Source organism: Thermobia domestica, chromosome 11 (assembly GCF_964235325.1).
Source record: "Thermobia domestica chromosome 11, izTheDome1.hap1.1, whole genome shotgun sequence".
Taxonomy (NCBI): domain Eukaryota; kingdom Metazoa; phylum Arthropoda; class Insecta; order Zygentoma; family Lepismatidae; genus Thermobia; species Thermobia domestica.
In genome coordinates this window covers 76,620,502-76,648,291 of record NC_137464.1, presented here as the reverse complement: position 1 = coordinate 76,648,291, position 27,790 = coordinate 76,620,502, and the positions used below count along the sequence as shown (strand labels likewise).

The 27,790-nt window shown below is 36.4% G+C and overlaps 1 protein-coding gene and 1 long non-coding RNA gene across 2 annotated transcripts in view; one reads left to right on the top strand and one right to left on the bottom strand.

Annotated features, from left to right (window-relative positions):
* LOC145664192 (1,5-anhydro-D-fructose reductase-like) overlaps positions 1–24,271 on the top strand; it is an 81,127-nt gene extending 56,856 nt beyond the window's left edge. The window contains exons 6-7 of the mRNA XM_081730629.1: positions 18,292–18,389; positions 24,060–24,271. Of these exons, the coding sequence (XP_081586755.1) occupies positions 18,292–18,389; positions 24,060–24,090 (129 nt within the window). The 3' untranslated portion in view covers positions 24,091–24,271. The remainder of the gene's footprint in view (positions 1–18,291; positions 18,390–24,059) is intronic.
* The window catches only part of LOC145664193 (uncharacterized), a 119,643-nt gene continuing 115,306 nt past the window's right edge, over positions 23,454–27,790 (bottom strand). Inside the window, exon 3 of the long non-coding RNA XR_014127330.1 lies at positions 23,454–25,982. This is a non-coding gene — a long non-coding RNA (uncharacterized LOC145664193). The remainder of the gene's footprint in view (positions 25,983–27,790) is intronic.

The following is a 27,790-nucleotide window of genomic DNA, read 5'->3' as shown; positions in this document are numbered from 1 at the left end:
TTGTTTGAGGATAACAGTGCTTGATGCAGCGAAAGTCCACCAGATTTAAACAGATTTGAAGGGTTCATATTTGTGTACGTGTACGTGGGTATGTGCTTGTTTCTGAGTATTTATACGTGTGCCTGGTAATTGTTATATTAATTACCACTAGATTAAGTGAAAATATAAAATGGATTTGATGGCTGCCATTTCACGTCATCTCGGTGTTATTATATATTTTTTTAATATTTAGTGATATTAAATTAGATTATAGTGTAGAGTCGCTTTCAGGAGCAAAGCTCTACAAGACGCAAACTACAGCTTAACGTCGGATTTGAAACATATGAGCTCCTACTAGGAATCAAACTCTGTTCGCAAAAGACGCATACTCTAACAACATAGCAACAGGGCGCTCAACATTTAGTAATATGTAGACTATATTAAGTTGTAAAATTGCATTTGTATAACTTTCACTAATATAATCTTCACAATGTGAAGTCTTCGCTAGGCACGTTACGTTGTTTAAAAACAAATCCCATCTCTTATGTTTCAGTCTCGGGTTCGACTGAGGGATGATAGAAATTCGAATTAGATGTTTTTATTATATTTAGTTCAGTAATCTCCGTGATTGATAAGAATGCTCCCCTCCTCTGGCTCACGAAAATTTATACGTAATATAGCAAACCATCAGACATAATATAGCAACCATGGAGATGCTCCCCTAGAAAATTTTCTTCGGGCGCCCATGTCTCGAGGTACACTATTTCGCAACTCAATGGATACGATGTGAATGTATTCAAAGTCTACTGATTTACCCATGAAACTCAAATTTTGTGAAAATAATCTCTGTGAATACAAACCTGAGGATAGCATTCTTTTAATTCGATCGCTTTAAAGGGGATGTTTTGCTTTTGTTCAGGTATACACTGGATAAAATGGGCTTCAATCCTACTTTACACTGGATAAAGCTGCAAACTATGATTTAGCTCCTCCCTTAATCATATCCTGGATACATACACATACACACACACACACACACACATATATATATATATATATATATATATATATATATATAATAGGGGCAGGTCTTTAAAATTAGTACGGAAATATAATTTAAAAATCTGGCATAATTTGCAAAAATCTAGCATAATTCAGGCCCGTGTTTGGCATCATCGCGACTCTCGAGTGTGGCAACCCTGGCTAAAACCTCTGCTGCCTTTCGAGCAGTACTGCGAACTATAGAGTATGTTTAATATAGGGAATTTCAGTTCAATTTTTGCCTCTTTGTTATTATTAATTATTAATACTTTTAAAAGGAGTAAAGATACTGGGTTTGTTATTTACTTCTTTCATTTACATAGAACGGGACGAATACTACTTTTTCCATCTACTGACGGGACGGCCGGGACACGCCACTAAAACGGGACTGTCCCGGTCAAAACGGGACGTATGGTCGCCCTACGATAGCGACAAAAAATATTTTTTTCCGATTGGAGACTTTTTTGGGTGATTTTTAAATGACGATTTACCTACTTACACATTTAGCGACTTTCTGCTCCAAACAAAATGTTCATCTGTAGAGAAGCATTATTAGTTCAAAACAGTTTTTACGTTCTTTTTTTCTGTTTGTTTGTTTTAATCAGCCCAACTGATGAAGAGTTTGGAAATACAGCATACTCACTGCCCCACAATCCTGCATTGTTATGTTACCCTTGCCCTCTAACGAAGAACAACTACAAACTTGATGTCCTTTAGTTCGCAGAGTTTCCGTTGAGAAACACACGTAATACATCATTACCGATAGCAACAAGATTAGCTATAGATTGCGTGAATAAAGGCGAAGAAGATGTTTGTTATATTTGTCCTTTGGGGTCTTTTAATTATTCTGCACTTTTTCTTTTACAAAAAAATGATCCCTGAATTAAAGGATTGGTTGCGCCCTATTTACAAAGATGTGAGTAGAACCAGCGGCGCAAATCTGTCTTCAACATTGGGAGGGGGGGGGGGTAAGACCGTTACCATACTTTTTTTTGACGATGTCCAAAATACTTATGAAGTTGAAAAACAATGTTGTGGAGGATCAGAGTTGTTTTCAGCGTTGGGAGGCTGCAGATTTGAGGCTTATCTGGGGGACATCTATTTTATCTCACGTTCCTTTGTAGCAATCGGACAAAAATAATCAAATTTCTCCCAAAAAACACATTTCAAATCGGATTATTGGGGAGAAGTCCCCCTCAGTTCCAAGATTGGAGGGGACATGTATCCGTCATCCCCCCCCACGGATTTGCGCCAGTGAGTAGAACATATTGTTTAGTTTACATCTACAACTTTAAAACAATGCTTATAGACAATGAATTTCTCTATTATTTTTTATAGCGACTTTTCACCCAAAATTGGAGTCGTCATATCCCGTTTCGCAAACTTATTGCCAACATTTTGGAAACTGGTTGCGAAGAGAGCTACAATGGATGAGTCGAGTTATTTCGTCGCTTCCGCTGTGAACCTAAGTACAAGATTCCAAAGAGATTAAGAAAAAATGAAATGAAACCTTTGAGTTTTACGTCCCACAGTTATGCCGGTTAGGCTAAAGGAGACGCTGATGATAAGCAATGAATGAAAGGTGGAATGAAGAAAGTGGAAGGAAACGGGAGAACCCCGAGGAAACCCACGCACAAGGTGTTTGTCCATCACAAAGTTCATTTGACGGGGGCTGGGATCGAACCCGGGACCCCAAGTACCGGAGGTGAACGCTCTACCACTGAGCCACCGCAGCTCTTAAGAGATTAAGAGTCACAAACATAGTCACTTTCAATTTTGTAATATATATAGGTCTATATATTGCATCACTGACTAATAACTAAAATCCTTGGATTGTATATATAAAAGTCGCCCCCTGCCCGTAAAAAGCTTCATTCGAACTCGGAATCGAACAATTGCATCTGTAAAACAGTGCTGATTTGATTTTAACGTTCCTTTCAGCAGCAAGGCTGTATGAGACGTGGACCTACAGATTAACGTGGAATCCGAACCACATAAGCTCCGGCCGGGAATCGAAAAAATGAAATGAAATCTTTGAGTTTTATGTCCTACGGTTATGATGGTTAGGCTAATGGAGACGGTGATGAGTAATGAATTAAATAGTGGAATGAAGAAAGTGGGAGGAAACGGGAGAACCCCGAGAAAACCCACGCACACGGTGTTTGTCCACCACAAGGTTCACTTGGCGGGGCTGGGATCGAACCCGGGACCCCAAGCACCAGAGGTGAACCTTCTACCACTGAGCCACCGCGGCCCCCGGCCGGGAATCGAACCCGGGTGTCCCACGCCAAAGGCGTGTTCACTAACCACTTAGCCACGAGGGAGCTCATCTATAAGGCAGTGTAAGCAAACAAAAAAACGCACACTGGATGTTTGCGCAACTGAGGATCAAAACATTCTCAATGGAGTATGAGAAATAGTTAACGCCAATCAAAGTGTGCTTTTGCTTATTTATTACTTCGTTAATACTTAATTCCTTCTAGAAATAGTGAAACTATACTATGAAGAAACACTAATAAACTAATAACAATTACGTTGTATTTCTTACCACACCACGACCATTTTTACCACCCATAGAATTTGAACCTAGTACTATACTGCATTAGTCACGCCGTAACGAAAGATGAACATCTGGCACTCGTAGCTGTTGAAGCTACCTGTATATCACGCGGCCTGCGTTGGTACTCCTCAACATAAATACCTCACAGCCCAAAGCCAGGAAACGTCACAGACAGAAGACAGGGGCACAAGCAGTGCCTGACACTTCACGAACTCTAAACCCGCCAAGACTCAACTCAACATGACCTTCAATTACGTTCTAGAAACCAAACCAATGCTAAGGCACAAACTTACCAACTTCCTATATGAAAACACAAGAAAAAAAAATCTAACTTTTTTGGTTCCAAAGTGATGACATAACAATAATACTAAAAAGGTTTTAATTTTCAGTAACCCAAACATTAATTAACTAGGGAACATAACAAAGCAAAAATAAATAAAAATAAAAATAAATTAAATTAAAAAATAAAAATCTGACAAGTAAACTCTCCCTGACTACTTTTTTTTTTTTTTTTTTAATTTCAGTGAGGCTGTAAAATATGTTAGTATCTTCGTAAAATATATATATTTCAATGTAAACAAGTTCTTTAAACAAAAGAAAGCTTTGTAGTAGAGCGCTTACCTCTGACGCGTTAGGTCCCTGGTTCGATTCCTGCTCCCGACAAATAGCCTTTTGGTGAACACTGTAGGTGTGGTTATTCTTAAGACTTTCCAGTTTCCTTACATTTTCTTGATTCCACCATTATCATGTATCTCATTGTCACCTTCTCTCTTACATTGATGTACAATCATGGGGCGTTAAACTAAAAGCAAAAAAAAAAAAAAAAAAAAAAAAAAAATTTGCAAATATCCTAGTAAAAATGAGTTTTCTAGACTACACAAGTGGCCCCGCGTAGGGTAGTCGCTAGCGCTCTCGCCTTCGGTGCGAACGGTTCCGGGTTCGATCCCGGGGGAGAACTCGGTCGAAAAAGTATCAAAAGATTTTAAGTCCAGCCATCCTGAATGAGGTTTTCTTGGGTTTTCCTCATTCACAGCAGGCAAATGCCGGAGTGGTACCTAACATATAGGTCCCAGGCCGTTTTCTTCCTTCCCCAATCCTTTCTTCCCTTCCTTTCCCCGGATAGTGTACTCGCCGAGGAAAGTCATCCCTCATATGGGGTAACAAGGCCATTGATGCCGAAAGCCCAGAAATCTAAATCCTAAATCTTCACTACACAAGGAAATTTCCGCGCTGAAAACGGTTTATTAGCAATTATGTTAAGCAGTCCTGTAGTAAATCTGCACCAAGTAATAAATCGTCACATATAAAATGGAATGAATAAACACATAACATTCATTTTGCTACCTTGAAACATAATATGTTTCAAAACATTAATATTCAAAGTTTTTTCAAAATTCAGATTCACCCATTCCATTCTCCTCAATCATTTACGAGTTACAATAGTAAGAATTGTAGTCATAAACTACATTACTTACTTAGTACTATATTAAAGCAAGTTACATTAAAGAATATATAATTAATGGGAATATTTAACTAAAGTAATAGTTAACTATTGTACTTACCCAGGCTTCCCAGGTTTCCTTCCTCTCTTCTGTTCCGTTTGTAAACAACCTCGTTTCGCAAGCAAAAGACGGTAGTTCAATGACGTCAGCCATGGCGAAAGAAAGAGTGTCTATAGGCGGTCTGGATCTTACACACAGATGGACGTATATAACGTATAGCTGAAGTATTTAACATACGTATACGTATGTAAAATACAGAAGATTGTTAGATATCAGACATCCTGCAGAGACATGATGTAATATCTAAGCGGGTAAAAGGCAGTACCTATGTAGTATATGGATAAAGTACGCTCCGTACAGATTTCCTTAGTAAACATAACGAATCCTTGTATTTGTACAATATACCGCTGTCCGGATAATGGATTTTTCTCAGTGTGTTATGTACTCATTTGGTGTTCCCCTAGGGTTACTAGGAATTGAAATCAGGATCTCTGACTGTGCAGTCCAGTATGCTAACTGTATGACCACAGAGCACGGATCTGACAAAAAAACATTTTCATAACGTTTTGCTACCCCTCCTTTTCCCGTATCGATTAAAGTGCCATCCGTGAAGGAATTGTTTTCAATTCTGGGTGAAATCAGTCACTTTTTTCTGGAGAATCGAAATGTCCAATAAGAAATGGGGGTCCCACTTTAAAATTTTAAAGTTACCCCTACCGCCAAACGGAATGGGGATAGCGGATTTTGTTTGGTATAATTGAACTATACATATAAAGCAGAAACATGTATTCTCATTTTGGGCGTGTGTTTTCAATTTGATATTAACTAAGAAATCTATTTGAACTTTGGTAGTGCTAGCATTTCCATAGCGTCATCTTCGTATACAAACAGATGATGAATAAAAGTGACAGAGGTTTGAAAGCTGACAGTTTATCTGATTTTGTTTTTATAACCAATTCAATGTTAAAAATGTAACGCTGTATTTAGAAAAAATAAAATATCCTTATATAGAAAGAAAACCGGACTGGGAACCGAATCGTCAATCATTACTGTAATTTCAAGCGCCTCGCTAAACCCACTTATTTTCTTCTTAATTTACGTCGCGAAAGGCGGACCCGAAGTTCACTTACCAAAGTCTACTTTCCCCTTATCAGTACTTTCTGTATATTTCCTACTCGGTTATACACGTTTTACAGTAACCTTGAATGACAGGGACACAAACACAGACACGTCGAGAACATTTAAAATTCCAAAAGTTCTCCCACCGGGAATCAAACCCGGTACCCTGTACACCACAGACACACATGCTAGCCACTAGACCACACAGCCAAGTTATAAAGCCAGCGCGTTTTAATAATTCTACTGGAAATGCACGAGATATGCACTTGTAATACATTGAGTGATTTATTCGAGAGAGGCAAAGCACTTTACTTTGAATTCATTTCTTGGTTTCGTTTCTACTGTGTTTATTCTTTGTATTTTTCGTACACTACTTGAAAAAGCAAATACATTTTTCGCTACGGTGTCCAGAAATACTATTTTAACTGATCATAAAACAGAAATCTTTCGGTGAAATAATATGGGGTAATGTGTGCTATTCTAGTTTCATACCGAGTTCCTTCGTAGCTAAGCGGTTAGCATACGCACCTTTGACGTAAGAGACCCGGTTCGATTCCCGGTGTGAGCTCATGTGGTTCGGATTTCACGCTAATCAGTAGCTAAACGTCTCATATAGCCTCGATGCTGAAAGGGATGTTAAAATCAACTCAACATTATTTTATACCATCAATTGAAGCAAAAGGTAGACGATACTATCCTGTTAAAAACATGCATTTATTTCTTTGGCACATATTACAAAGCATCGGACTATTTGCGACACTTCAAGAAAAAGATGCTTTATGAATATTAAGTCGCTTCAAGCGTTCAAATCGCTTTGTAAAAATACAGATTATGAATTGCAATAACTTTTTACGTTGTAATTAAAATTACAGCATATATTGTTTTCTATCTCTCTCACACACTTTCTCTCTCTCTCTTTCTTTCTCTATATGCACACTCCTGTATATTACAATAGGTATCAGAACATGAATAATTTTCATTTTGGACGTGTGATTTAAGGTTGGTATTCAAATCAGAAAGTTGTTCCCATTATAACAATGTTAACGTTCCTCATTTTAGCGTCTTCGTATATAAATGATGACAGGGTGAACAAATGTAACAGGTTTTGAAAGGTGATAGTTCATCTGATTTTTTTTTTTTTTTCAAGCACTTCAAAGCAGAACTTTATATTTAAAGAAATGTTTCCATACGTTGAAAAAAAAATCAAAACTACCAGGAGGCAGATTCGAACTGCCGCCCTCCGATGCTAGACTTTCAAGAACACTACTAAACACGCTTGACCACCGAGACAATTCAGGAAACAACATGCTGTAATAATGCTCATATATCGCTCCAAGCGCACGTTCACACCTGAAGTTTTAAATAGTCATTTTCTCCCTATATCAGTAATTTCAACTGAAGATATTGACTGATTTTGCATATTGGAACTGTGCATGAAGTGTGAATTGCATATTAAACGCAGAAACACGTAGTTGACTCTTCAGTTCATGTTTCTGTTCAATAGCTTCACATGTTAGTGAGTGTTTCCTAATACCTGTGTCATTTTCCCTCTTTTTTCCCACGGGATATTCTTCGTGTAATTATTTGACACACTAAGGTTTCATAAGATTAAAGGTTTTTTGCTTATAATTTTCTTATTTTGCTTTATTTTTTCTCTAAAATAATAAATAATTATGCATTATTACACTGCTTTGTTAAGGAAAGCACAAAGAAGCGATAATATAGTCAGAAAAGCGAGTTATTAATGAAAATGTGGAAGTTACAGTATATGCGAACTTTTTTTTGCGGATGAGGATACATGCTAGAGCCACGGCAGTATTACAGAAACGTTACTTGATTACTAACAAAATGAGGTACGAACCATGATCGTACAATGAACACTCTTGACGCTAGAGCTTATTGAACAACAATACATTAGTAACTATTACAAGGCGGCTATTTGAAGCGATCGCAACGCGTTTTTATTGCTCATGCGTACGCTTGGAATACACTGACCATGTATTTAAATGTGGATGGCTAATCACAAACGCGAAAGCAATAAAAACGCGGAGAAAACGTCAGCTCGAGCGTATTTGGTGCGTTTCGGAACAATAGACCGCCTGCTCTTTAAAAGATGTCAAAAGGAAGTAAAAAAAAAAAAAAAAAAGACGTGTTGCTAGGCAAGGGGATTTTAGCAAGAAACAAATGCCTTGAAGATGCTTTGTGGAGAGTAATGGAACTATACTGTTATAGACCTGGACTTGGCAAGAAAGACCTGGAAACCCTGACTGGCTCACAGTATGATTTATAACTCTGGCAAAAATAAAGTTACCAAAGAGCCACCTTGGTCGCATTCTCTCTAGTGGGTAACTCTTCGAAATCGCATTCTCAAATAGCCACAGACTTACCCAAAAACGGGGAAGGAAATTTAGTACATCAGCTCTAGCATCAAGACTATTTGTTCTAGGATTATGGTTTGTACCTTTTTGTTTGTAATGAACCAGCGTTTTAAATTGTATCACTTGCATGTCCGTATCATGTACCTTAGGGGAGAAATTCCCGCCCAAAATATATAAAGAAATAGCGGGAAATTCAAATGTTCAAAAATTAACTTTCCCGGAAATTTATCCTTCTAGGTACATGACAGCGCAATGATAGTGGTACCGATGGAAACGTTGCATCATTACGAACAAAATGAGGTACAGACCATGATCCTACGACAAATAGGGATGACACTCTAGTTACTTTACTAAACACGTTGACTAAAAATGTGTAATAGGGGAAAAATTCAACTTTTTTTTGTTGAAAAATCACTATGTGCCCTACGATCATGGTTTCTACCTTTTTTTTTTTTTTTTGGAATGCTAGTAGGTTTTAAACGGTACCATTCTTATGTCCCTGAGGGGAGAAATTCCCGAAAAAAAGAAAAAGATCTCCTGAAAAATACCCTTTTTTCCACTTTGGGCGGGATATTTCAGCTTCTGGTACATAATAGGGAAATTTGAGTGGTGCAGTTGCGAACATTCCTCATTTACGAACACAACGAGGTATGGACCATGATCCTAGGATTAATAGACATGTCATTTAAAAAAAAAAATGCTCTAAAATGTATCCTTTTCTTTTTTCCTTCGTCCATGTTTGTGACGTCACTGCCCCCAGGTATCGCAAGCGTGACTGCAAACTGCCCATGAAACATATTCTTTGATGCTTTCCTGCTTGAATGAATGCAAAAAAGACGGTATGAAAAGCTTTACTAGAAATTTATAAAGCAAATTCCGAAGGTCGACGCCATGTTCAGATCTATACCAAAAGTCCTCAAAGGGTTAATATAGTTGCCCTTTTTTCTCTTATGAATGATCGATTATCCTTCATTATTGAATTTCTCATATTTATTTTTTCAGAATGCAGTAATTAAGTCTTTTTTTTTCTTCTTATAATGGGGAACAAAGGTGGAAAGTACTTTCTTCGTTAAAGTTGAAATAATAATAATAATAATAATAATAATAATAATAATAATAATAATAATAATAATAATAATAATAATAATAAAATGACAGGCATAAAAGCGGTAGAAAAAACTATTTTGAAAGCAGTTTTTTGAGCCCTTGCGTACGTAACGATCCAACTTTAATTATATTTAACAAGAACGGAATAATAGGGCTATAGTTTCAATTTGATTAAATGTTCAATGTAAAAATAACCAGCCACTGTGATTCTATAGCTCATTTCGACACAAAAACTGCACAGTTCAAAGAGCAGAATTAGCACTTTTCCAAAGACAGTTGTACTGTAGGAGCTATTTGTGAATTTTCTCTACAGTTCCTTCACGTCCAGTGAGTCAAATCTGTCTGGGTATGTACTACGAACCGCAAAATGGTTCAGTCTTGCGTGGGTCATTGTGGACCTCAAATAAGTTTTGAGACGCCGCAACATTGAGAAACTTCTCTCGGCAGTTGCAGATGTCACCGGGATGACAAGTAGGAGACAAAGGACTTTCAACACTTCAGGAAACCACAGTCTTGTTTCTTTACAGAGTTTCTTGAAGTTCTCAAGCAGGTCTCTCAGATTTTTTGAAGTGGGAGTAGTGGTGAGCAACTGTTGCATCTGTAGTTGTATTCAGTCCGGACTGACATTCTATTCTTTTAAAATGTCACTAATGTTTTGAGAAAAGTTACCTTCCACAGTGGTTCCCCCCTTATGTCCATGACGCACCCCCCAATTGTCTACCCGTAGGTGTTCTTCCATGAAAAAAATCTTTTCGATTAATTTTTACACTCCCTCAAACATATTTATACAGATTTTTTAACCCCCCAAATATTTCAATGACGCACTTTGCGTCATAGCCCCCCTTGTGGGCACCCCTGCCTTCCAGAATTGCATTCTCTATTGCACGAGTGGTGGACAAACACCGTGTGCGTGGGTTTTCTCGGGATTCTCCCGTTTCCTCCCACTTTCTTCATTCCACCATTTCATTACTCATTATCACCGTCTCCTTTAGCCTAACCGGCATAACCGTGGGACGTAAAACTCAAAGATTTCATTTCATTGTTTCTCTATTGCACGATACTTCTTCAGTCCAGGCTGATGGAATCGACTCAATTTTGCAAATGATATTGTCCAAACATTCATAATATGTTGCGCGTAATTTCTCTACTGCGGTGTTGAATTGGTAATTTTTCGCGGATGTCTGCGAGTGTTCTAGTCTTTTCGGGGTCTGTTTCCTGCGCGGTAGCTGAGGAGATCCTTGTTCTATCGGAGGCGAACCTATAGACTACAATCAGGGGCGACAAAAGGAATAATTAATATATCTACAATGTCCTTGGTGCAATATTATATCCTTTTTTGTTCTATCGAAGGCGCCCTATACAATCAGGGGCGACAAAAGGAATAATTAATATATCTACAACGCCCTTGGTGCAATATTATACCCTTTTTTGTTATATCGAAGGCGCCCCCTATACAATCAGGGGCGACAAAAGAAATAATATATCTACAGCACCCTTGGGGCAATATTACATTCTTTTTTGTTCTATCGAAGGCGCCCCTATACAATCAGGGGTGACAAAAGGAATAATTAATATATCTACAGCGCACCTAGATGCAATATTATTTCTTTTTTTTTTTTTTTTTTAATTCTATCTAAGGCACCCCTAGACAGTCAGGGGCGACGAAAGGAATAATTAGATTTACAATGCTCCGTCATTGTATCATTATTTCCATTTTTATTCTATCGAATGATTATGTCGCCCGTACATAACGAGGGGCGACAAAAGATTAAGAAAATGTTTTTATCGCTGCTTGATTGTCATATAGGTAATTTTTTATTTCTTTATTTTATTGTATCAAATGTGCCCTAGACAATCAACACCAAAAGGAACAGAAAAAGTATCCATTAGTTATAATAATACAAAGCACTCTATATTTTGTCGAAGATTTGGCAGTGCATACAAAACACTGCTTTTGTACATAAACTTTTCACTCTTCAATTGGCTTTAAAAAAAAGGAAAAGTAATCATTAGGCGCCCTCGACGCCCACAATAACTTCTATCAGAATTTAGGGGGGCAATGCCCCTTGCACCCGTCATGTTACACAACTGAATTTCACGAAATGGACCTGTTAATTGTCCACCTCATTCGTGTGATTTGACGCCATTAGATAGTTTTCTGTATGGATATATAAAGTTGCATGTCTATGCCGAGGAACCAGAAACAATAGAACACTTGGAAGACAGCATTCGACGCGTTATTGCCGAAAGTCAGTGTGATTTACTGCGACGAGTGTGTGAAAATTGGACCTCCAAATTACGAAATGTACGCGCAAGCTGTGGTGGCCACATGTTACCTATAAACACATGCCCACCTATATAACATTAATGCTATAAATTGATCTTTCAAATAAAACCAATTTCATGGATATTAACATTTTTCTGTGTTTTATTTCAACACAAAGTTCTCCGCCTCTAAAAAAGAAAAAAAATCACCCTTCTTATACACCCTTTGTGTCCAATCCATCTTCCAACATATATATACAGTGGCTTCAGGGCTTAAGCCCCCCGAAACAAAACCATAAATACGCCACTATGTTTATATACACGCCTCTTTTTCTATAAACCACAATGTTTCCTTCTTTTTGTATATATTTATTATGCATTTACCTTGGATTAGAGAAAAGAATCTTTCTTGTTTAAAAACATAGCTTCCCACAAATTTCGGTATTTTGTTTAGTAAAAATATGCTTCCTAGATGGCAGCATATATATCTTTTCCATTATTACGTAAGAGATTAACAAATTCAGGAGTTAGTAAGAAAGTGTTGCGAAATAACGATTTTCAATTGAATTTTTACTTAAGCTATATTATTGGTGGTTATATGTCTTCCTATATTCCTACATGTGAATCATGAGATAAAAAATACTCTTCGTTAAAACATGAGAAAACGTGAACTGGAGACATCGTCTGCAAACATACATGTCTTCGGTACATTGAATTTCTTTAATGTTACTTTTTGTAGAAGCAGTAATATAAGTACTGCTTTGAATTTAATAGTCTTGAATATGGCCTGTCACAGCACTAAAAGTTACATCATCCTAAGGTAAGAATCTGGTGGAGATCGTAACGCTAACGGGCAAAATGATTTATTTCGGTGAATCAATTCATTTTGTCTGATTCACAATAGATTCACTGAGTAAGTACGCCAGAAATTTTTATTTATGGGGGTGTTCAGAATAAAAGGGTGTGTGCGCTCTCAGAATAGTGATATAATTTTTAAACAAACTCAAACTAGAAAACAGTATATTTTGTTACGCAACTACTGCAATACTACTACTACTAATAATAAGAATAATAATATCAACTCTAACTCTTTGCAGTGGTAGGTTCAAGAAAGTAAGTTCACACATCTGAGCATTTTTTATTATTATTATTATTAAACTAAGTAATACAGTGAAACCTCTCAAAACGAACATCGGTGGAACCGATTATTTGTCGTAAATGAGAGGTGTTCCTAAAAGGGAGGGTTCTCTCTCATGACACCACATCACACATTTATGGCATGGAAAAATAAGAAAGTTTGTCCTCTTACGAAGATGTCCACTATTGAGAGATGCCCGTTAAGACAGGTTTCACTATATTAGGAATTAACTTCCACTATTTTACCTAGTAATTGCATGTGAATTGATTACATACGAATTATTGTAGTCTAATTATTTCGCAAAATTCTGCTATTATTTCAATTTATTCACCCCAGCAAATTTTAGTGGGTGATTATATATATATATATATATATATATATATATATATATATATATATATATATATAAATATAAAGAATATGGTCCTCTTTCCTAAACGCTAAACCTTTTTACCTTGATGTAATAAATAACCTATATGATATTGATACAATTGGATTGGGGGAGTATTCCTTTTCCATCCAGGGGTGTGTGTAAAGAAAATTGGAGGGGTGTTAGGGGGGTGTTGCGGGGCATTCACTCATGTGAAAAGTTTTGGAGTCTGTGTTTTTCCTTCACACAGATAACTTGTTTCGATCATATAAATTTGTTAAGAACGATTTGCTAATTGGCTCATTTAGGTTTCCGCGCTGCACAAGAGAGCTAGTCATTAGGGTGGAGCGAAGAAAAATCAAATTTTCGAGTATCCAATTCTAATAGGGCTCAAAAGTTTACGTATTCGCCATGCTAATCAATGGGGAAATAATGAGAAAAATCACACTTTGGATCTTTAGTTCGCGCAAACGGCCTAAAGTTTTTTTTTAAAAAAATACCAAAAACACCAACATTTACCTTTAGGGGAAAGAATCAGATTTTTGAGTATCGAATTCTAATAGGGCTCAAAAGTTGCGTATTTGCTTCCTAATCAATGGGACAATAACGAAAATAATCAAACTTCTTATCTTCAGTTGGCGTAAACGGCCTAAAACTTAAAAAAAAAAAAAAAAAAAAAGACAACAAAACACGAAAATTTACCTTTACGCAAGGAATATCAGATTACTTTTCTCTTTTCATTTCTATAGAGTCTAAGTACTTTATTTTAGTTGTGTGAGGCATGTTCGTTAATGTGAGTGATTTTATACATTTTCATAATGATTTTGCAGCTCTTCCCCCATTTATCAACGTTTTCTTCTTTTTTCTTTTTCGAAATGGCCCAGAACTCATCACGAGGTGGCGGCTACAATTCGAGTTCCACCTACATCCTACTCAACCTTCCGACCAATTAGGGTGTGCTAAATTATGTTGATTTAGTAAAGGATGTCTTAAATTCAGACTTTTTAATCAAATTTTGGCATTGTGAGTTTAGAGAAAATTTGCTCTAATGTATCCTTTTCTGGTTTCTTGTTCACACACTTTTCCTGCAAACTCAGTAACAAGTTTGACACATCTTTCAACTTCCTGAGTATGGCATGGAAAATTTAAGTCAAGCTCATGAGCAGATTTGCCATACATAAGTGATAAGATAGGATAGTTTCTGTTCTCAAGCTTTCCAGCACTGGAGGAAGCAACTGCTTACATTTTCTCCAATCTATCAGCCATTGTAGTCCGTGGCATCAAAATTTATTGAAGTTGCAACAAACGTTCTAACAAATTTCAACTTCGGATTTTGATTTCTTGCCTCTTAGCACTCTCCTGTAACCCAACTCTCGTATGTGTTGTCTCTCATACACTGTCATAGCTAACAACATGTTCTTTGGATGACAGAAGAACGCGTCTCTCTAAATCACAGGATCGATAATTCTTTTAATGTTGTTTGGCAAATGTCTAATTGTTTGAACTACCTTCAAAATATGTTTAGACCCATATTTCACTGACTGATATCTCTTTATGTTGAACCAGGTAGGAACATATGTCTTTATAATGAAGTTTACAAGCACTTTGATTTAGTTTGTAGGATTTGTTTGAGAAACGTGCAACCGTAAGACCCAGTTTGCACATGTCAGCCATCGGAAGTAACTGAGAGATCTAGGATCTCTTATGGCCACATCTGGAACACACTGCCCTGTCTGAATTGCTCTGTTAGAACTTTTATGGCAACTTCAATAAATTTTGATGCCATGAACTACAGTGAGCTGATAGATTGGAGAAAATGTAAGCTTTCACCCACTCCAGTGCTGGAAAGCTTGACAGCAGAAACTATCATATCCCTTATGCATGGCAAATCTGCTCATGAGTTTGACTTCTTAAATTTTCCATGCCATACTCAGGAAGTTGAAAGATGTGTCAAACTTGTTACGGAGTTTGCAGCAAAAGTGTGTGGACAAGAAACCAGAGAAGGGAACATTAGAGCAAATTTGCTCTCAAGACTCACAATGCCAAAATTTGATTTAAAAATCTGAATTTAAGAAATCTGAATGCCTTTAGTGATCATTAAATAGGGTATATTTAATTGATTTAACAAGAATGTGCTATGTATGAAATTGTTAAACCTGTCGAGGTTTATGTGCCAAATGATGATACATTTTTAAACTTTCTTAGAAATAAAACTCGTTCTTAGTTTGAGACTCCCTTTGGCAAAGCATGGGGAAAGGATAGTGCCGTATCAAATGCAACATATAGGATTTTGGCCTTCAGGAATTTTCATTGGAATAAGGATACAATTCCAGATCTTGCGTTTGCAATATCTGACTCTAGTGTCAATTCACTCTTTAGTTTATCATAGACATACACTAGCCAAGTTTCAGGTTTATCTGCAGAATGTTAGGAAAGCAACGTATTAAATGAACTTTGCAAAATGTAGAAGAATGACAGCAGCTTTATACCTCGTTCAGTTTCATTGTTTCCTCTAAGGTGTACTGGGTATAAAGATGGTATTGCGCCCTCTATAAAGGAAACACCGACCAAGTTACTTGTTCAATTAGTTTCACCTCCAGTAATTGAAAAATCAAAATCAAAAACAGCTAATGCTAAAAGTCATATTTACTGGAAAATTCTCAATATCGCAGGACATACATGAACTATGGCAAACATACAGTAGGTGACGAAATCAATTTTCATTACTAAAGATGAACAAGGTGTGAATGAAAATAATGTGGTGTAACAAGTAGAGGTAGCAAAATAATAATGTGCGTAGCAACAGGAACAAAGATTGTTGTAGCGATCGCTGTATTAAGTGCAACGACTACTCCACACAAGAAAATAATAATGTGTTTCTGTTATGTATATGGTGTGTGAGAGGTGGTTACACGAAACATGCACAATCTATGGCTGCCAGTGCATTAATTGTGATCGCAAAAAATCCCAGTTTGAAAAGAGAATGACCAAGTGGTAACGATGTGAAATATCCACTATTCTTTTTTTCTACTGCTTTAGAAAACACATTTCGAAAACATTTGTCATTACGTTCAAGATATTCTTGTAACTAGATAGATAGTAAGTACAATTCAAAGTTAGTAGTATTAGTGATACATCAGCGTAATTGCTTATCTTTACGATGCTTACGAGCACTTTAAGAAATATTGGAAACCTGGGACATCTTCCTCCAACATGTATGCCAAAGTCTCCCCTCTTAAAAGTTTTTATAAATGGTTTTGTGTATGTTCTTAAAATTATTAAAATAAAATTGTATTTTGATATATTACAAACGATTCATCGTTCTTCAAATTAAACTTAAATTCAACGGCTTTACCTTATTTGGAGGGGCGGAAAATGCACAACAACGAAAAAGTAGGGCATTCCTACCCAATGATGTATACATGAATCCTAAAATGATATAAACTTGGTAGCTTAAACCTCCTTAACAAATTTTATACGCCACTGGCCAAAGTTTTTCTCGACTTATCGTTTCTTTGATAGCGGTTTGCAGCCACTTTTTCTTTGAGCACTCCCACAGGATATTTTCTGATGTAGTAAGACAGGAAATTAGTGGAGACCAACTAATATCGGAGATCCGGAACTAAACCACCTTCCTGGGAAGTTAAGAAATTCACGAGTAAGAAACGTGAAATGAACTGGTGCATCATCCTGTTACAACAGCATTTAATTAATAACTTTTTTTTTTTTTTTTTTTTTTTTTTACAATTTGGGAATTCCAACTAATATTGAAGCGTTTTCCTGATAGGTTGCTCCGCAACAGGCTCTTTAAAAATTGATCTAATTGCATAATTTGCAACAATACCTACTCACAACATAATACATGATGGATTATGTTCTAATACCTTCAGCCCAAACGGTAAATCGTGCCGCAGCACTGAAAAGAACACATTCTCAAAGAAAGGATGGATATGTTTCCAGTAATTAAGCACGTGATCTGCTAGTTTCTGTATATCTTCCTAATACTAACGTAAGTTAAGTGTTAAAGGACTGTCGGAATAGTCTCATCTAATGTTGAATATAGTACTCGCCGTGGTTTGGTCGAGTTACGAGGTAATCTTGCAAGAGGCTCACCAAGTACAGGATGTGTGTTAAACCTGGTGACTTGTTGACCCATTCGTTCGTTTTACGACGTTGGCAGAAGGAAATACTCGTTTTCCCCAAGCTAACAGTGTTCTTTTTCTTGGAAGTGATTTTCCAAATCTGTTAGAACTGTGCAGTGGGCTACGCAGAATTTCAATGGGGTTCAAGCATTTAATCTCATGTTCTTTCAGGACAATATTTATTTGTCTATAATATCTTGCCCAATAAGGGATTTAAAGCCCGAAACTCTCCTTTCGTATGTCTCTGGAACTACGTCATAAGTTTCTGCATTATCTGCCCAGTTCATTGTCTTTTGTAGACTTGACCCGTTTCCTAACACTTTCTGATTCCACCAAATCTTCCATCATTCACTTGTTTTAATCATTGTCTCCTTTAACCTAAAGAGCATAATCGTGGGATGTTGAACTCAAAGATATTTTTTTTTTTAACTCTCACTCGCAACCAAGTGTTCAATCAAATGATTTCTTGTTTCTGTTATCTTCCTTAAAATTATTTTTCAGCTGTGTTTTGTTACTGGTACCACTGTTATTTCAATTGTTGCCAAACACCATTGCCAATTGTGAAAGACCAAGTTAACGTAGTTATAAGAATTGAAAATACATAAACATCGTCTGAGAGTTATGGTCCACCGTAATTATAATCGTAGACATAACCTATCGGTAAATAAATTGACATTCTTTTTCTTTCAGTTATATGATTTTGAGTTGAGCTCTGAAGATGTTTCCACGTTGAATGATTTAGATCAAGGACCTTCAGCACGAGTTGTAGATTTTCATTTCTTCAAAGGGTAAGCAACTGTATTTCAAGTGCTTCTACTTTTTCTTAAAAGAGCGCTTAATATATCTTACCTGTACATAAGTAAATAGACACCCGAAAAACAAGTCTGTGACCGACCAATATACTGTATTACTACGTACCAGTGCACAGAAGGAACCACTTCTGATGCAGGAATTAATATTTAGTGGAGTCCCCTTTGCAAGTTTCTTTCCTACGTGGCATGGTATTCAGTAAGTCATCGATGAATTTTTATGAAAGATGATTCAACCCGTTACAAAGTGCCCCAAATAAATGTTGTTTGCTTGCTGTCCGTGAGGCCTTTCGTCCAATTTTAGTGGTAGGAGTTGGCAAACATTTTATACAGTACTTAGATTCGAGGATTATTTGACCCATTATAGCGTATGCCCAGCTTACTACTATGGTATATGTTCCATCATCCATTAGTTGTGTGGAGTACCACAATAATTCGTCTATTTCAAAGAACGTTAATAATCATGACAGTGTTTCCAAATTAGCAGACTGGGCACACACTTAGGAGCGCATGTGACAGAGCGCGCCATGAGATGGTTCAAGCATGCGTGTTAAACCAAATTTTAAAGCCAGCAGATCTTAGTCATTTCTAGAAGAAGAGATATACTTTTGAAAAATACGAACGCTCAAACAAGAAAATTTGTGAGTTTAAAATTGACGACTATGATAGAAACAGACGAACAGCGATTGCTGATGAAAAGACAGGAGTTGAATCGGCAATGGGACGAAAACTAGGGTAATTTAAGCTATTATCGACATTCTTATGTAATACAAGTCAAGAGACGAAGAAATTGATATGCCACCCTTAACAAGAAGATTGAGATATTTAAGAACAGCCACGAGAAAGAACTACAGAACATAGAAATTCAAACAAAAAGACGCATAGTCCCATCAACAAGACGTTGATTAACTGAGCTTAGTAGATGATTGTTTAAATTTCCAAGTCTATGTGAAACTACAAAAAATAATTTATCTTCGTGAGTTAGAAAGAACTTCTCCTTCAGAAGTAACAGTGAAAATATATTTGACGTTGCTTGTCATAATTGCACAGTAGAGAGGTTTTTTCCATTCAAAAGAATTTATAATGGAAGAAAGGTGTACTAAAAATGACATTACTCTGAAAATGGATTTTACGGACATCATTGATATACCCACTGAAAAAATTACTACGACCACTTTCCAAATTACATCTTGCATCATTGGCACTTACAACTCCATATCGCAGAGCAGGATGATAACATTGTAGTAAATCGTGGTCTATCGATCCCTTCAACACCAACTATAGATTGATGTTCGAGAAAGTGCAAAAAGGCTTTCATTGGAAAATGCAATATGGCGAGGGCCTAATTGTGCCTCCGTGCCATTTGTAGTTTGTAAGCAGGCTTCTTTTTGGCGATATTTCCACGGCATCGCTGGACGGTTCGTGCTGATTTGTGAACCTCGACTGCAATGTCATTGATAAAATTGGGAAGGGAACGTACATTTCAGGAGTGGCGTTGGTTGTGCTTGACACAATATTTTATTTCCGTCCTATTTGAACTGCATCATTCTGTTAACAATTGTTGGCGATACTCGTTATACAGCACTGATAGTGTGCTGAATTCGTAAAGTCCCCCAGTTCCTTACAGCCGCGTCTGCACGCCGTGACACCATTTGTTGTTACTATTTGTTCACATTACCATCTACGTTGTACTCACCGGCCGTTCGCATTTGCTCGGTATTTCCACGCAATCATGTTACTCTGTAAATGTCTATTTACTTATTATGTTAAGTTCGTTTGAAGATTATCCCCTCTCAGTACCGACATTATAGAAAGCATATGAGAGGTGGAATAATCCAACGAGAATCGAACCCGGGTATGCCGCACCAAACTTGAAAAATGTAATCGTTTAGTAAAGAGTAAATTTCTACATAAATAATAAGGTTACTATGAAAGAAATTCCTGCATAAATAATAAGGTTATTATGAAAGACTATTTGTAGAAACAACGTAAAACCTTGACCGTAAACGATTCCAGTATAAAGAGAATGGGTTGAATTGAAGAGTTGGCCATCTCTGAGACGAACAAAATTAGTGTTGTGTATTTTGCATGATTATCATGATTATCATACATGAAAAATTTCTCACAGAAATATTAAAACATAATCTCTAACACTACATTCTTGCTGATCTTTGTGCCTCTTTGTTTCTATAGAGGCAAAACTTTATGCTTTGAAATATGAAATGAGATGCACCATCGTTGTGGGGAACTTCAGGGAAAATCAGTATTCAGCTAAGAACATGAAAAGATATGTTTCTGCGGTTAAAGCACTGTCGTTAACAACGACTTTGATATTCCAATTACCATAACGGTACGTTAGTTTTTCACACTACGATGCGGTTTGAAAAACTCGATCCAGTAGAGATTTGCAACACTAAAACTTCTCATCTTTTAATAAGTGAAAATACGAGTTCATCTCATCGGTGAGAATGTCACTAGTAATCACGGTAGTAATCATTAAAGATGAATCTGGTAGTCACCTAGCTGCTTCTGTATTCATTCACAAAATCCCATTCGTCTATCCAAATCACTGGCGCAAGTCCCAAGGGGATGAGAGGGACATGTCCCCCAATCTTGGAACTGGGGAACTGTTTCCCTAATAATCAGATTTGAAATGGGTTTTTTTGGGGAGAAATGTGATGATTTGTGTCCGACTGCCACAAAGAAAAGTGAAATGAAATGGATGTCCCTTGCTGTGTAATATACAACAGGTTCACCTCAGAGATCAGATTCATTTACTGTAATATGAATCTCATTTCTCCTCCTCAAAATAAGCCTCAAATCTACCCGCCTCCCAATGTTGAAGACAACTCTGCTCCTCTGATCCCCCACAGCATTGTTTTTAAACTTCATAAATTTTTTGAACATCGCTTTATATATATATATAATAAAAAATATGGGAACGGTCTTACCCGCTTCCCCCAATGCCGAAGACAGATTTGCGCCGATGATCCAGATCATTTTTGAGGCGACTCAGGGGTTGCAACTTGTGTGTGTGTGCTATATGCTGAAGCTCCACAATGCAAAGATAGTATCTTGACTTATAATCGGCTGATCCTTCTGTGGACTCTTACAAATCATTATCAAGACCATTGAGGACGTTGTATTACCTGCTTCCGTGTGTGGTCTACCGCTATTTGGCTAATCTCTACACTCCGATCTTCTTGAATTCTATGTTCCTCTTGTTTACGGTGTCATATGTCTATCGTCGACGTGTCTGTATGTTACTTATTGTAATATCCGCGGCTTTCCTGCAACTGCCACCCTCTGCTCAAAGGATTAACTATTATATGCGTTTGTCCTTCGTCAGTGACATTGTCTCTCTCTTTCTGAATGAAAAGTCCATTGTTTCATATGTACGCTCAGTTTTTGTTAACTCTGTATAATAAATAAGAGAAGTCCAATTTTGAATTGTCTAAAGATAGGAATATGCAGGAAAAGGTAGGATTATAACTTTGGTCTAAATTTTGAAAGAAAAATGAAATTAATAAGTAATTAGGTAAGAAAATGTATGGCGAGGGAGAAAATAAATAAACGTTGTTTACCTAACAACCAAATGGTTTGGTAGTATAAATATATTGTCCAGCCAAGCCGGAGGCTAAATATATATATATATCGTCAGCAATTTGGCGAAGGTTCGTAACTCAAAATCTCACTTTTTCAGACATAAAGAAGGAAATATAATTTCACAGAGGAGGAAAAAGTTAAATATGCAATAATTAATCAATAATTCCACATAATTATTATCTGGAATAGGTGACGAGTTATTATAGGAAAAGGGGGCAAGATGGTATTTTCCCTCTAGTGGCTACATTTCTAAGCTTTAAGCAATCGTTGAGAAAGATGATGATATCAAGACGGAAGTATTGCATAAATGCAGGCAAATTTGCTTTAAAAATAGGTGTGTTTAACTAATGTAAAAGAAAAATAGCAGTATGACTGTAAATTCCAGTTAGTAAGTACTAAGGTATTTCATAAATGTGTGTGTGTGTGTGTGTGTGTGTGTGTGTGTACGAAAATTCTAAGCATTACGACGAGAACTGATGAATGTTGTGAACAAAGACATATAGACCTTATGGCGCCACAGCTGCAAGCAGTATTTTAAATAACGAAAAATATTTTAAGTGTACTTCGGAGCAAGTTAATATGGAAAGACGTGGGGCAAAATGTTACATGTATTATCTTACCCCATCATTATTTATATGAAGGGTACAAGGAAGAAATACGTTAAGTCACACTTTGTAAATTATTCAGGAGAGCATCTTAAGTTCGGAAACCTATGTTTTTCTCCTTGACGGCTTGTAACCCTGTACGCGATTCATTTAATAGTTAGTAAAAATGATAAAGAACTTGCGTCTAAGGATAAGAAGGGAAAATGCATTATGGGAAAACGTATCGAGAAGTCACCAGCACACAAACGTGAATATTACTGCTCAATATGTTCAGAAAAATATGTCGATCCGCCGTCCACAGATTTGATTGAATGTTGTGATTGCAAACAGTGGTTTCATGAGAACTGTACAAATTATAAAGGCGTTAGTCCTTTCATCTGTAGTAATGAGTGATATCTGTAAGTGGTGAGTGATTAGTGATAGGAATTCGGCACACCTCAAGTTTCACCTCCCATTTATTTTTTATATTAGTTTTAGTGTTATCATCTACATTTTATATTACTTCAGAATTAGTTCATTCGTTTTTATTAAAATTATTATTAGCGAACAAAGAATATGTAATAACAGTTTTATTTTAAAGTTATAAGATCAGAGGAATATCTGAATATAAACTATGAGTAGACTAGTCCTTTTCAGGTTTATATTTTCAAATTACAAATGCAGTATTGACCGTTTTTTTTTTTTTTTTTAATCTGTATCGTTGAGATCTCTGTGTAACATTTGTGTCTATCACTAATATAAATTTAAAATAATCGATATAGGTTTATTTATGCTTTTAGATTACAAAATTATATATTATTTATATCTAAGAAAAACATTAATATTGTATCAACTTGCCCCAGTATTATCATCATCTTGCCCGATAAGTTGATATTTTTAACCTAGTCATTAAAAACAAATGTTCCTTGGCAACCACTGAGGAAACATCAATATCACAGTGTTAGTTTTTACTAGAAATACCATTCTTTGTCGGTATAAAAAGCAGTGACTTGCGCTGAATAGTACTTTTACCACGGGATAAAAAAAAAACTGTATCATCTTGCCCCATCTTCCCCTACATGTTCAACTACTTTCCTGTCGACGTAATTGTTGTCTTTCCTTATGTCTGAAAAAGTGAGATTTTGAGATAGGACCCTCCTTCATATATAAATATATATAAGAGAGAGAGAGAGGGAAATAAATATAAAACTATGCCTCTGAAGGAAGGAAACAACAAAGATAAGTGATTTCAAATATTTCAATTGGTGGTTAGTGCAGTTTGTATCGAAAAGAGAAGAAAATATGTGAAATTAAAATGTATTGCAACTTTAGAAGATTGAATGTGTAAATTATAACATTTCAAAACTTGTAAATTATAACTTGTTTTAAAACTTTCAATAGTTTCAAATGTGTATTTTTGAGCCAAAGTATTTTATTATATGTTTTCGTTTCATTTCAGAGTACCTGACCATCCAGAATTTCCCTTTTGATTTTTGAAACTTTAAACTGCAGCGAGTCAATTAATATTGGCCCTTCTTTATATTGTTTAATGCATTCCAGGTTTGAAGCAATTTTACATAGCCTATTCCATGATTTTGTTGGATGCAGTTGTACAGTATTTGCCTTATCTGTAACATTAGTAAAGAAAATAAAATTGTCACGTTTTACTAAGATTGAATTTCATTTTATCAGTACTACCTCTTCCATTAGATTTCCTTCTTTAAAAAGAAAGTATTGTTTAAGTCGTATGAGAAGCAATGCTGATAATTGCGAAAGCAAGAGAAAGACAATTTTCAGCTTACCCTAGTCATATTTAATGCCTGTCTAATTTTGCATATTTAGAAAATTTTAAAAATAAAATTATTGAAAATATTGTGAGACTAGTGTAAAACTTAAAATATCATCATAGATATATACGTAGTTTAAAATGTTTCTTACTGAACATAAATCATGGAATTTGATCGTAGATGATATCGGAATGTATTGTATCGGAATGCTCTACGAAAAAGATTTACTTATGACTATATGTAGACTTACGCAGAACTAGGTAAGCTAGAACAATGAGAAATTTTAGATCATTCAAAATAATAATAATAATAATAATAATAATAATGTAAATGACTTGAATTTAATCTTATACAAAGTGAACAAAAGTCCCTCCCTTACCCGTATATGTTTCGAATGTGAATATCGATGGATCTGAAGGAAATCGAGTATAACTACAGAAGATACATGTTATCTAAAGAGGTTACACGCATCATTTAATTCCAGAGTGCTTTTTGTACACCATTTTCGTAAGGGTGGATTTTCATGCAAGCGTCCATTACGTTCGTTGCTTGCGATTTCTACGTGTAGCCAATCGAAAGTTGTGTTACACGTAGAACCGTCTTCTCAATTGGCTATTGAGCCACATCATAATCAAAAAAACGCAGCGGATGCTTGCATGAAAATCCGCCTTTAACAGTTATTCGCCATACTGTTTCTGCTGAATGGAGATCAATATTGCAACCAAAAGTGGTGGTAGATTTTTTTACAGACTTTGGTTTCAGTAAAGGAATAAGAGGAAAATGGAACGTATTCTTGGGACGCTAAATGCATTTGGAAAAAGTATTTCTTGCTATCTGTTACGGTGTTTACTGACTATGATCAATGTTGGAGCTGGAAATGGTTGCTTTAGACTACTTTGAGTTCAAATAGAGACTTAAGATAGTTGGAACCTATTTTTGGGATGCTGGATTCATACATACCTATAGGACCCTGAAAGCTTTCCGTTGACAAGTATAAACATTTTTCGCTGTTAGAGGGTCAACCGTTTTTTTGTCTGATACTCGTCGACAGACAAGTAGCCGTGCTATAAGAGTTCCCACCCTTGCATAGCATAATTTAGAAGTCTAATAAAAATAAAAGGAAAGAAATCTATCAGTTTTACGTCCCACAGGTATGCCGGGTAGGCTAAAAGAGACAATGATAATGAGAAATGAATGAAATGGTGAATGGAGAAAGTAGGTGGAAACGGAACAACCCCTAGAAAATCTATGCTCATGATATTTGTTCATCACAAAGTTCACTTGACGCGAGCTGGGATGGAACCCACGCATCAGAGGTAAACACTCTAACACTGAGCCATCGCACCCCGATTGGAAGCCTAATATTAGGACCATTGTTAATAATGATTAAATACAGGCTAATATATCTAGGTATTTAAACATTAGGGTAAACAAAACAATGCAGTTCAACTGTGCAGCTTCTAACGCTTCTCATACGTAGACGCAACTCCATGCTTTGCCGGTTTGAATCTTGTGAGAAAGCTTCTGTCAGCGTTATTGATCTCATCCGAACTCCTGAATTGTACGCCTGTTAAAATAGATCCTTGCGTCGTCTGCTGGAAAGAAAGAAAAGAAAGCAATTTGCATTCACTAATATCGGCATAGTCGATGTTTTTGGAGTAAGAAATGAATTGTTTTCTGTTGATAAAACTTCACTATTAAAACTTAGTTACCTAATTTTAAAATAAAGAAAAATAACACAAAAATATACAAATTTTCAACGTCGAAACTCAAAGAATAAAACGAAGAAAGAACGAAATTCAATTCAGCAGCAACAATTTATATTTTATCATACTAATCAATAAAAAAAACATGTACAGTATACTATCATTAATCCGGCTGTCAAAACAACTTTCTTTTTTCTTCTTCATTATCATCACTAAGACAGTGTTGTGCCAACAAAGTCAAATTTTGAAGTTCAATTTGAAGTTTTAAACCAATAGTGATTATTGTGATCGCGAATTGGTGAATTCAATAATGACATCCAAAAGGAAAGATCCAAGGCGGAGAACTTTATGTTGAAATAAAACACAGAAAAATGTTTTTAATGCCCATGAAATTGGCTTTATTTGACAATCATTTTTATGGCATTAATGTTTGAATATGATTTTCGCATGTGGCTACTGCGGCTGGCGCGCACATGGTGTAATCTGGAAGTCCAATTTCCACATACTCTTCGCAGTAAGTCAGGCTGTATTTCGGCAATAACGCGTCGAATGTAGGCTTCCAAGTGCTCAATTGTTTCTGGTTTCTCGGAGTAGATATGCGACTTTACATATCTCCAGGGAAAATAATCTAATTCTGTCAAATCGCACGAACAAGGTGGCCACTTAACAAGTCCATTTCGTGAAATTAATCGTTCGACAAGTGTTTCTTTCAGTAAATTAATTGTGGCGCGCTGTGTGGCATGTGGGGCTGTCCTGCGGAAACCACGTGTTTGCAACATTAATGTCTTTCAATTCAGGCACGAAAACGTTAGTAATTATGTCTCTGTATCGCTCACCGTTGGCTGTAATGTTCTGACCAGCATCATTTTTGAGGACATATGGACCAATGGTTACACCATCAATCGCTTGTTATTCCCGCACTGTACGACGTCTTATGGGATGCGTATTATCGTTTAGAGTAAACGTATTGCGAAAACGATCCATAGTTTCTCGAATTAATCGCTCTGATGGATGATAAGCACCGTAAAATGCACGTAATGCCCGGTGAGTTTGTCGAATTGAACCTGGATTTCAAAATGAATTTGCACAATTTGTAAACGTTGCTCCGGCGTGAGTCTATTCATTATGAACTGTCATACCAAACTAACCTCAAAACAGCCGAGAACTGTTACATCAGCTGTTGGATCAGAAAACAGTGTTGCCAGTTTAAAGTTCTCCGCCTCTAAAACAAAAACACCCTTTATTATGTGAGTTATTCAATATATGTTTCTCCAAGCTTAAAAAAAAGACATTTATAAACTATATAAAATATGTATGTTTAGGTGGGTCCTCCCTTACTTCTCCAAATAATCCCCATTGAGATTCAGGCATTTGTCTCACCGTTACACCAATTTGTTCAAACCTTTTGTGAAAAATCATTGCTCTGGCTATTTAGCACTCTTCTCACATTCCGCTTTACTTAATCACCAGTTGATAGCAGATCGGGTCACTTATGTCGAACCTGAACTCTTCTTCTTAATCTGAGTCGGCCCTCGTAGCCAAGCGTACTAGCGCAACATACTGAACTCTTCTTCAGGTAAACGCAATTCAACATAAGCGAACTGGTCTCTTAACGATAACGCCCACCTCCACTCAGCACACAAAGCAAGACACAAAATTGAAGCATTAGGGTGGGAATGGCTACTCCACTCTCCATA